Source organism: Nannospalax galili, unplaced genomic scaffold, assembly GCF_000622305.1.
Source record: "Nannospalax galili isolate Female #2095 unplaced genomic scaffold, S.galili_v1.0 scaffold265, whole genome shotgun sequence".
Classification (NCBI taxonomy): Eukaryota; Metazoa; Chordata; class Mammalia; order Rodentia; family Spalacidae; genus Nannospalax; species Nannospalax galili.
Window position 1 is genome coordinate 255,481 of NW_008353747.1, and position 11,882 is coordinate 267,362.

General features: G+C 40.9%; 1 protein-coding gene across 1 annotated transcript in view; it reads right to left on the bottom strand.

Moving 5' to 3' along the window:
- Positions 1–1,723: 1,723 nt before the first annotated feature.
- The window catches only part of Ube4a (ubiquitination factor E4A), a 52,034-nt gene continuing 41,875 nt past the window's right edge, over positions 1,724–11,882 (bottom strand). Inside the window, exons 17-20 of the mRNA XM_008850895.3 lie at positions 9,203–9,383; positions 8,297–8,444; positions 6,979–7,136; positions 1,724–4,600 (exon numbers count right to left, since the gene is read on the bottom strand). Of these exons, the coding sequence (XP_008849117.1) occupies positions 4,483–4,600; positions 6,979–7,136; positions 8,297–8,444; positions 9,203–9,383 (605 nt within the window). The 3' untranslated portion in view covers positions 1,724–4,482. The remainder of the gene's footprint in view (positions 4,601–6,978; positions 7,137–8,296; positions 8,445–9,202; positions 9,384–11,882) is intronic.

The window sequence follows — 11,882 nt, forward strand, 5'->3', positions numbered from 1 at the left end:
GATGTTTGTGGACCGACACGTTCCTTTTAGGGGCAACGAGATTCCGAGGGTAAACGGGGGCTTTGGAGCCTATGTAAGGTGTCACCTAGGGCTCTAAACAGTCGCACTGGACTCAGCCAGTGACTTCCCTTAGTTGACCTTTTATAATCCCAGTCTCCTCTACAATATCAGGATTGGAATTCAGTTCCTCTATTTCTCAAGCCACAGGGAGCTATGCAGATATGAGGGAGAAAGTCACATGTACTGAGGGGCCACACATTTTGTAATTCCATGGAAGCGCGCCTTTGGGTATTGTCTCTAGAGAGACTGGGATGGCAAAGTGGTCCTATCAGGGAGTGGCAAGAGTTGCTATGTAAACGCAGAGAGAGGAACATCAAATGAGATAAGATATGGTACTGATGTAGGAAGACTTAGAGATCCTTGACGTGTAAGAGAACAGCCACAAACTACAAAGGGTTGGAACCATGATTGGAAGACAAATGTAAGGAAGTGACGTTTGATGAGCACAGAACTATAAATAATGCTTCCTGGAGAAGTCTGAGCTTTAGAGGTAAAACTGCTTAGGTAGCAAGAAAGATGACAAATGGGGCCAAGGAGTCAAGAGCTTTAGGTAGGACAGAGAAGTCAAATTAAGGCAGTTAAACTGGGTGGTAGCATACACGTGTAATCCTAGGATACTAAGGCTGAAGCAAGAGAGGATTGGGAATTTTGGGCAGTTTAGGCTACATGGTGAAGCTATGTCTGGTGGAGAACTGGGGTGGGGGTGAGGACAGGAGGAATGAAAATTACTGGCATGAAAATCTATGACATTAACTCGAAAGTTTCAGAAACTTAGAAGCCAGATTGAATGGGTGAAGAAAGTATGTAAGAATATACAAGTCAGACAACCAAAGGGGAATTGACAAGAATCCCGAGGCATCAAAGAAGGGAGAGGAATTAACTTCGGAATGTTGGGACCTTTTCCCCAGATGGGGTGATGGGAGGAAAAGTTTTAAGATGAAGACACTGGTCTTTATCTCCCAGTGAAGTAAAAGGCAATGTTGTCTTAAGTGTGAAAGGTAAACAGGAGGTGAGAGAGGCCAGCATATCTCACAGTGGTAGACCCTACAAGTTTGTGGTTGCAGTGGAAAGGGATGGTTAGAGTAACCTAGGCTGAGATCCTGCCCTGCAGAGATGTCACTGAAACAAGGGACAGGACATGGCAGCAATTATTAAACAGTGTGGTGTTTAGATAAAGTGTAATTCCTAAGGGAATTAATTAGGAAAAAAGCATTCCTTGAGACTCATCTTCTGAGGACAGCCCCAGGGTCCCTTCAGGTTTGTGGGGAGGCAGGTTAGGTAGCCAGGTCACACACATTTGGTATCACTTTACCAAAGAAAATGGGGCAAAACTCTAGGTTTTTAGAGGGATTTCTGAAACGATCATGTTTTTTAAATTTAAATTTTTCTTTTTTTGTGGCAGTGGTATTGGGGATTGAATTTGGAGCCTTGGGTATGCCAGACAAGCTCTCTACCATTAAGCTACATCCCAGCCCTTATTAATTTGTGTTTGAAATAATCTTGGTAAATTGCCCAGGCTGGCCTTGAATTCACTAGGTAGCCTTGGTGGGCCTTGCCCTTTTAATCCTCCTGTCTCAGCATCCTTAGTAGCTGGGATTACAGGCATGTGCCACACCAGGGTGCTACTAGCTTTTAATACTGTAATAAAGGGATAACAAAAGTGGTAAGTCAAGTGCTCATTTATTAAATACAAGTTTTGAACAAACACCCCCAGGCAAGTTTGACAAGAAGTTCCTTCCTGGAATGTTTCAAAATACAGTTACGTTGATCAAGGTTGATTTCAGTCAACTTTTTTTGTTTTTCACTTCCTTTGTCTCTAGGTTCTTTTCCTGTATAGCAGTTAGAACACGTGAACTATTTCCTCACATGACATTGGTGTAGCATCAGCCTCTGGCTTGTAAAGGTACCCAGTAGGCTTAGGCTTTGCCTAATGGCTGCTTAGCAACCAGAATCAAAGTAATGAAGCCTTTGTACCGTGTACCCAACAGCAACTGGTACCTTCACCTGCACCTTTAGACTACTTCTCAAGTTTCTTGCAGTTTTCACACATCCACTGAAAGCTATACTTAAAAAAACAACAACAAAAAAAATGGCTTGATAAAACCTAAGTAATTTCCCAAGCTTAGTATTAGCCTCTTGGTATATTATGATCAATACCAAGGCTGCCTGGTCTGCATTTTCCTTCCATATTCCAGTAAAGCCATTATGTAAAACTAGGTATGTCAGGAAGACTTACAGCTGCTACAGAATTTCAGACAAAACACCTCTCTACCCTTCCAAACCCATCTACCATCATGTTTCACCAAGATGGTAAGTTTTTAGTTTCTTTTTTCTGTATCCTTAAATTAGTTCACAAAAAGAAAGAAGGCACAGAGGATACTTGGTTTCCTTACCAGTGGCCTTAAGCTACACACTTGCTTTTGTGATAAAAGATATTCAGCAGCATTAATGGTGCCACAGCCATTCATAAAAAAAGTCTCATGAAAATAGCTTAAAAAAAAAAAAAAGAAAAAAGAAAAAAAAGAACTTGCCAGAAAAGGCTCACAATCTGAAGGTTCAGTTCAGAAGTAGAATGCAGATAGACACTAGAGGCAGCACAGAGGTTGTTAGCTAGAAAGCTGCTGGGTACAGCTGTCTTCTGAGGTTTTGTGCCCATTTCCTGCAATTTTCTCCTGCAAAACTCTGATCTCTCCTTTTTCAAATGAAAATAAACATCTCACCACATTAGCTTTGGAAAAACAAATACAGGTAGGTAGAAGTTTATTTCATATACAGTTCATTCCCAGAGAGAGGAAGAATGATAAACATGAAGTTCACTTAAAAAAAATCCTGTCAACCCATACCCTAAGGGCCCAAGGAGCACACTGTCTTACATCCTGGCATTTGCAAAAGTGTCCTAGGCTTCCCCTTTCATAGACAGGCAGAGCAACAATGATTTAATATCAAGGTGAGGGGCCCTGTCTGATTTGAGGTTTTCCTGATACCATCAAAAAACCCAGTAAGGATTGATTATAGCAACTTGCTTTGGGATACTGTAACACCGCTATCTATATGAAAGAGGCAGTGGTTAATATCACTTTTCTTGTTCCTTACAGCTCTGGGCTGAAATGGGTATGGACATAAAGCTGTCCCATAAAATGAGCCTCACATAGCTGCTAAGCTGCACAACTGAGTAGGAAACTTGGGATCAACTTGGAGAAGTGGGGTCAAACCACTTAGTAACTACCCAGGGCTAAGTGGACATTTAGAATAACTTGTGGACACAGTTTTGCTCAATTCCTACTTAGTTAATTGATAAATTGAGGCTATACCAGAAGCAGCTCTTAGAAGTCAGGTCACAGTCCAAACATTAGCTATATACAATTTTACAGTCTCTTTTACCTGTCTAGAATGAATATGCAAGAAAATATGGCCACACACTGCATACATCTTACTGTGGAGGACACAATATAAAGTACTCAGTTTATATAAGACCAATATAGAAAAGTTCATGGTATCTGTGTGTATATACACACACTGAGATATACTGTTATTAGTGTCTTAAAATGACATCTTCATGTGTGTAGTATTCATTGTCTAACTAGTCTACCCAGGCCTAGTCTTCAGAGTAACAGATTTTTACAAGAGGACAGGGCTCAACAGTTTCCTGTTCATTCCTTAATTGGAAGTTTGCCCCCATTATGAATCCTCATAAAAAGATCATGCAGCTAAATTTTTGGTGGTGACAACCTCATAGGAGTTTGTGGTATCTTTAAGTTATAAGATAATACAAAATTAAGAGCTACTACTGATAGACGTTGCATAAGATTTCTTTTTCATCCCCCTAATCTTACCTATCATTCAAAAATCGACACAAACATTAAGATATTTGCCTTTATCTGCAAAGTTATTCTGTAATACTACAGAGCTATAATAAGGATAAGGCTTAAATCTAGATCTTAAGAGCTAGAAGATACACAGGCTAACAGGATTTTTTTGATGATACCAGCTGTCACTTAAGTATCTGACATTGTAGACTTAAAAGTAGTGCTCACTAAAAAAAAATGTCTGAACTTGGGAAGAGAAAGAATAAAGTGGCAGATGACTACTACTAATATAATTTAGGGTAAAAAAGGAAAAGGAAGGAATGGAGAAATAAAGTCTGAAAAATTAGTGATTTCTAAAGTTAACAATGCTGTAAGAAGTACAGTTTCCTGCAAGCTAGGGAAACAATGACAAGTTCTTAAGAATCGTAATTATCATAATTTAAATGACAGTTTTCTAATTTAGTAAAGGAAACAAACAAAAATAAACAAATAGTCAATAAACCAAATAAGACAAAAAAAGGAAAAGAAAGGTACAGAACAAGAAAGAAAGAAACCACAAACAACTGCTTCCACTCGGGTTGGTTTTTGGTTGTTTAGTTCACAGTATTTATTCATGTTACTCCTTTTGCTGTTTCCTCTCTGCGAGCCATCGCTGGATTTTTTCTTTCAGTTCAGTGTTTGGCCGGATCTGGTCCATGGTAAGGGGACTACGGTTAAAAGGATCTGTTTGGTCACTAGGACAAAAGAAAATGGAAAGTGAGGTTACTTCTGAAGGTTCTAGTCCCCTAGACCAGGAGTAGAATTCTAAGCGCCTCACCTGACCTGCCTTATAATTTGGGGGATTAGAAAGAAGGAAATGAAAAAAGGCTTTTCAGAGATTTTGTCTCTCCATCTCTTAAAAAACCTTATATACTGCCATTCAGATATTGATCCCAGTGGCTTAAAAAATGCTATTGGTTTGAAGAGATGACTCAGTGGTTAAGAGCACTGGGTGCTCTTGCAGAGGTTTGATTCCCAGCACCCACACGGCAGCTAACAACCTTCTGTAACTCCAGTTCCAGAGGCCCTCTTCTGACCTCCTTGGGCATTGCACGACATGGGTGCACTTATATACAAGCAGGCAATACACTCATACACATAAGATAAAAATAATAAAATATTTTCTAAAATGTTATTTAGCCAGGTAGGGTGGCACAAACCTTTAATTCTAGCACTAGGGAGGCATAGGCTGATGGTGGATCTCTGGTCTACATAGCATCAGGACAGCTGGGGATACAGGGAGACCCTGTCTCAAAAAGTCTAAAAAAGCACCCACTACTCATGTCAGTATAAAGCACTATTGGTAGGGTTATTTTTATTTCTTTTTAAAAAATTTATTTTATATATATGTATGTGCACCTCATGAGTGCACTCCCAGGGGCCAGAAGAGGGCATCAGATCCCTTGGAACTGGAGTAACAAAGAATTGTTAGCTGCCACATGGTATTGGAAACCAAACTTGGGTCCTTGGCAAGAGGAATCAGTGATCTAACCACTGAGCAATCTCTCCAGCCCCTTCTTTCTTTTTCAAATGTGGTTTTGCTATGTTGCCGAAGTTGACCTTAAATTTCTGGGCTCTAGTAATCTCCCTTCCTCAATCTTGGAATTTTAGTGATAGTATAAGGTAGTAAAACCTTCTTAGAACAGTGTAAGGTAGTAAAACCTTACAACTGACATTTGGTTAAATTAGCTGATTGCTATGCAAGTAAATGCAGACTATGGTTTACCTGAAAAGTAAGAGGGTTTCAGGGCTGAGGGTACAGTTCAATGGTGGAGTGTATGCCTGGCAAGCAAAAGGCCCTGGGTTTGATTCCAGGCATTACAAAAACAAACTATCAAAAAACAACACACTGGGTGTGGTGGTGCACACCTTTAATCCCAAGCACTTGGGAGGCAGAGGCAGGCAGATCTCTGTGAGTTTGAGGCCAGCCTGGTCTACATAGTGAGTTTCAGGCCAGCCGGGGCTACCGGGAGACCCTGTCTCAAGAAGACTGGAAAAAAGGAAGAGATGGCTCAGTGGTTAAGAACACTGGTTGTTCTTGCAGAAGACCTGGGTTTGAATCCCAGCACCCACATGGCAGTTAATGACTGTCTATAACTCCAGTTTCAGGGGATTGACAGCTTTTCTGTCCTCCGTGGGCATTGCACAACACAGGTGCATTTACCTACATGTAGGCAATACATGCATACATATAAAAAAATAAAAAAAAAAAGACTTGCGGGGGGAAAAAAAAAGAATCCTGCAGTACTCTAGATACTGTCCGGTTTACTGCCCTCTTAAGAGTATACTCAATAAACCATTCTTCCTAAAAAGAAAAGTTAAGGGCTGCTTAGTGACTTGCTTCCATTTACTATTTCCTTCATGTCTGCCAGAGACTGCCAGAATGACACTCAGGCAGGGGAAAATTCTTAGTTACCACAGCAACTGAAGGGAATTAAAAAATAACTTTTTTTGTATTTTAAAACAAATAAAACTAGCTGGGCGTGGTGGTACACGCCTTTAATCCCAGCACTTGGGAGGCAGAGGCAGGCGGATCTTTGTGAGTTCAAGGCCAGCCTGGTCTACAGAGTGAGTTCCAGGCCAGCTGGGGCTACAGGGAGACCCTGTCTCAAAAAGACAAAAACAAAACAAAACAAAAACTTAAATAAAATTAAGACAGTTTCAGCCTAGCTTATATTTCATCCTGACATATTTTATAACATGGATAAAATTATTTTCTGTTTTCATTTTGTTTTTTGAGAGACAGGGTCTTGCTGTGTAGCCCTGGCTGACTTCATAGTTATGGCAATCCTCTTGCCTCTGATTCTCATGTGCCAGAATTCCAGACATGTCCCACCATGTTTGTCTAAAATCACTTTCTTAAGGAAGGAAGAAGAAAGGTTAGAGCCAGCACTTCTCAACAGAGACTATCTTGCAAATCTTTAAATTCTTAAGAGTGTTATCTAATTGTCACATCAGTAAATTAACAATATGAGTACCAACATGTGCTAAGTGCTATGTTAAGTAGCTGGGAGGAAAGGTGATAGGAAGCTAATACACAATGCTCCTGAGGCTGCTGTCTGGACAGGCATACCTGAGTAGATGTCTGGCAATGGTGGACCTATCCACAGTGACTCTGGAAGATGGAAGCACCACGGGGTCAGACATCAGTGTGCTCATGATGGGATCCAAGAACTCGTCACAGGCATCTGCATAAGTCTCCTCTTCCTGTTGTTGGAGGTCTGCAAGAGACTGCAGCCAGAACAGCTGGTAGCTAAAGAGAACTCACAGTACAGCTGAATTCAGAATGCTCAGTAAGTACACCTTAACCTTGGCCATCTATAGCCTCTACAGTGATGACAGATCTGTATTTGTTCAAGAACAAGCAAAGACACACATTTTAGAAATAAATTTAGCATTGCACTTCAACTCTGAGCTTCAAGTTGGCTCAGTTGCTGGGAGTTATAACTGAGAATGGATATAAATGTTAACAGGAAAAGGAGTGTACATCTTTCTGGCAGCACTCTTGTAAATGCTCAAAAAGGGATGGGGCGGGAGGGTTGTTACTTACATAACTACTGAGTATGTGGATGAAAAGCAGTTTCTGATTTCTGGTATAAGCAGGTACAGAAATTTAAAGTACCTTCAATGTTTGGTTCCTGTAACTCTAATTTCTTAGAGGTTTATCTGGCCAAGCTCTAGGCTAATATGAAGCCCAAGTCAGTAAAAAAGAATCTCATTGAGGAAAGACTGACATTAATAAGGAATGTTTTCTATGAGACTTCTATGCCATGCTTTTTTCTCTTCCCCACTTCCAATGGAGCTCTCCTGTAGTCCAACCAGGATTAGCTGCATACACTATATAGAATTTTAATCTCTAAAATGTATTATAAGCCAACCACCAAGAAGCGATATAGAGAACAGAGAAAAGCAATATAAAGCAGTGTCTGAGAACTACTGGTTTTACTGGTCTAAGTTTACTTTTTATTTATTTTGAGTCAGGGTCTCATTATGTCACTCAAGCTGGCCTTGAACTTGCACTCCCCCTGCCCTGGCTGGGGAAGTGCTGGTATTAAGCCTTGCCCTTCATCCTGAGTTTTATTCCAAAAAGCTCTTTTGTAGCCACACTAGATTTTCAAGTCTATCGTAATTCTGGGGGCATAAAAGTGAGACTACAGAAAGCCTCCACAAACATGTACATTCTTTTCACCTCATAGAAGCATCTTCAGTTTCTGTTCTTGCTCTTGGGTCGGAAAGAGTAATATTTAATAACTTATTGACTACCCAGGAAGAACCACCTATTTCTAATATCTCAAGGCAGTACTCTTTTTCTCCCTGAAATAGGGCAAAAAGCAGCAGTGTGACTTTTCTCAATGAATATATGAGAAAACCATGTGTTCCTCCCCCCTCACCTTGATTCTCTCTGCTAAGTTGCTGAAAGCAACAATCATATTCCCAGGCTTATTAATTTTCTTCAGGACTCGGACTGTCTGTGCAAACAGAGTAGGGGAATAGGAACGCCCATCCTTGGGCACAGTGGCACAGAAATTCTCTTCATCCCTGGAAAGTTGGAATCAGAAAGAAACCGAGCATCAGAGCATAGGTTAATGCAGAGAAAACAGATGGGTTGCAGAACAATCACTCCATCACTTACAAGTCACAAGCATTCTTTTGATCTAGAAAGACATCTTATTTTTTTTGGGGGGGGTCTTTTTGAGACAGGGTCTCCCTGTAGCCCCAGCTGTCCTGGAACTCATTATGTAGACCAGGCTGGCTTTGAACTCACAGAGATCTGTCTGCCTCTGCCTCCCGAGTGCTGGGATTAAAGGCGGGCGCCACCACGCCCGGCTTTTAGAAAGACATCTTAATAGTGTGTGTGGTGTATGTATGTGTGTCCATTTGTGTATGTCCATATGTATGTGGAGGCCAGAGGTCGATGTTGGGTGTCTTCTTCAATTACTAATGCAGTTCCTTATGCTTGTGTGGCAAGCACTTTACTGATTGAGCTATTTCCTCAGTCTGATATCTAATTTTCTATAAGGATGTCTATCAAGTATCCCATGGCTCTAAAAGAATATTACCATCCCAAACAATATTATAACCAGTTAAGTTTTTGTGGAGATCAGGGTAGAATATTGGAAATCCTGAACAATGTCCCATGGATCAGATAAAAATCTTATTTAAAAAAATGGAAGATTCCTTTATCTATCAGCTAGGAATGAACATTTTTTCCCCTTATTTTCACATAACAGCTAAACAGCCATTCCACTATCAAATGATTAGCATCCCCCTGGCTTGCCCAAGGCCAGTTGAGATACCCAAGATTCAAGTAGATGGTGCAGATATCTGATACAAGCTGCTGGGGTTTGAAGTCAAATTCGCTGAAGTCCTTGACTTTTAGGGCACCCATCTTGGGGCCAACCAGGTGCTGCAGGAAGTAGTTTAGCATGGAGATGATGCGCTCTGCCAGGAAGGGGTGCACGAACAGCGATTTGATCTCTGGAAAAGAAGCCGAAGTCTCTGAAAGCTCAATCCACTAGTGATTTTTTTCTTATTATCTAGTTTCCTTGGAGACCTCTGGGGACAATTTTAATTACTTAATACATTCTCTCTGGAGAAAATATAGACAAGCCCCCCCCAAATTAAAACAAACAAAAAGGCAACAACAAAAGCTACTACTCAGAGATGAACACACAGTTTGCTATGTATCTGTCTAGTTCTTCTGTCCATATTTATGCATATGTATATATAAAATTTTTTGGAGACTGGGTCTCATTATATAGCCCTAACTGGCCTGGAACTCACAGACATCTGCCTGCTTCTGCCTCCTGAGTGCTGGGATTAAAGGCATAAGCAACCACACCTGGCTTTTTATTAAATTACATTTATTTTCCTGTGTGTGCATGTGTATGTGAAAGTGTGTGCATCCATACAAATGTCACAGTGCACATATGCAGATCAGAGAACACGATGAGGGAGTTGATTCTCTCGTTACCATGTGGGTCCTGGGGATTAAAAGGTAGTAAGGCTTGGTGACAAGCACCTTTATCAACTGAGCCTTGTCACTAGCCCCTATATGCACTATCATATATATTCTTTAGCTGTTTTTTACTAACAAAACCATTTTGATAAACATATACCCCTATGCTATCCAATGTGGTGACTACCATCCATGTGTGCTTTTAAATATTTTTATTTTATGTGTATGCATGTATTGCCTGCATGTAGGTAAGTGCACCCATGTCCTGCAATGCCCGAGGAGGACAGAAGAGGCTGTTGGATCCCCTGGAACTGGAGTTAAGGACAGCTGTCAGCTGTCATGTGAGTGCTGGGATTTGAACCTGGGTCTTCTGAAAGAACAACCAGTGTTCTTAACTGCTGAGCCATCTCTCCAGCTCTGCTTGTGTGCTTTTAAAACTAAAAAAAGATAAAGCCAGGTATAGTGGCTCACATCTATAAGTCTAGCACTTGGAGGGCAAAGGCAGGAGGATGAATTTGAGGCCAGCATGGGCTACACAGTGAATTCCAGACTAGCCTGAGCTACATGGTGAAACCCAGTCTCAAAACAAACAACAAAATTCAGTTCTTCTGTTGCATTAATAACATTTCAAGTGTCCAACAATCACTTGTGGTGGTACATACAGTCCTAGATGGCCTAGGTTTGTTGAACATTTCATCATCACAGAAAGTACTTTTTTCTTGGTATTTTTGTTTTCAGACAGGGTCTTGCTATGTAGCCTTAGCTGGTGTGGAAAGCACTCTAAACCAGGCTGCTTTTGACTCAGTTATCCTCTTGTCTCTACTCCTGAGCGCTGCGATTACAGGATTATGCCACCACACTTAGGTCCTTAATGTATTTTTATTTTGAGAAAAGGTCTTACAAAGTTGCTCAGAATAGCCTAAAGTTTGTTCTGTAGCCTAGGCAGCCCACAAACTTGTAATCTTCCTACCTCAGCCTCCCAAGTAGCTGGGATTAAAGGCCTATACCACCAAGACTGGATGCTTTATTCCATTTTTTATTGGCTACACTTTTCCATTTGTGACCCCACAGGAAGTTATTTTTTAACATTTTATTTATTATTTTTATTTTATGTATATGGGTATATTCCCTGCATGTAGGTAGGTGTACCCGTGTCATGTAAAGTCCAAAGGGGTCAGAAGAGGGCGTTGGATCCCCTGGACTGGAGTTACAGATGGTTGTTAGCAGCCATGTGGGTGCTAGGAATTGAACCCAGGTCCACTGCAAGAGCAGGCAGTGCTCTTAACCTTTGAGCCATTTCTCTAGCCTTATTTAATGTTTTTACTGGTGGACATTTTGACTGTTTTCCATTTTTTCCCTATATAAGTATCTCTCTTTTTTTTAAGCTTTATTTTCTATTTTATGTGTATGTGTGTAAGCCTGCATGAGTTTATGTGTACCACATGCATACAGTGCCTGAAGAAGCAAGAAAAGGGCATTGGATCTCCTGGAACTGGGGTTACAGGTAGTTGTTAGCCCCCATATGGTTCTGGGAATTGAACGTGGGTCTTCTGCAACAGCCATCTCTCCAGCCCTGTCATTTATTGGTGAACTTTCTTGTGTACAACAGTCTTTCCTTATCTACTATTCTGTTGTCCATGGCTTCAATTAACCATGGCCACTAGTGATGTGAAAATACTGAATTTTACACACACACACACACACATATATTTTTTCCCTTTTTTTTTTTGAGACAGGGTCTCTCTACAGCCCCAGCTGGCCTGGAACTCACTATGTACACCAGGGTGGCCCTGAACTCACAGAGATCCACCTGCCTCTGCTTCTCGAGTGCTGGGATTAAAGGCATGCCAGCCACCAGGCCTGGCTTTTATATATATTTTAAAAATATTTTATTTATTATTTTTATTTTTATGTGTATGCCTGTATTGCCCACAGGTATGTAAGTGCACCTGTGTTGTACAATGCCTGCAAAGGTCAGAAGAGGACATCAGATCCCCTGGAACTTGAGTTATGGACAG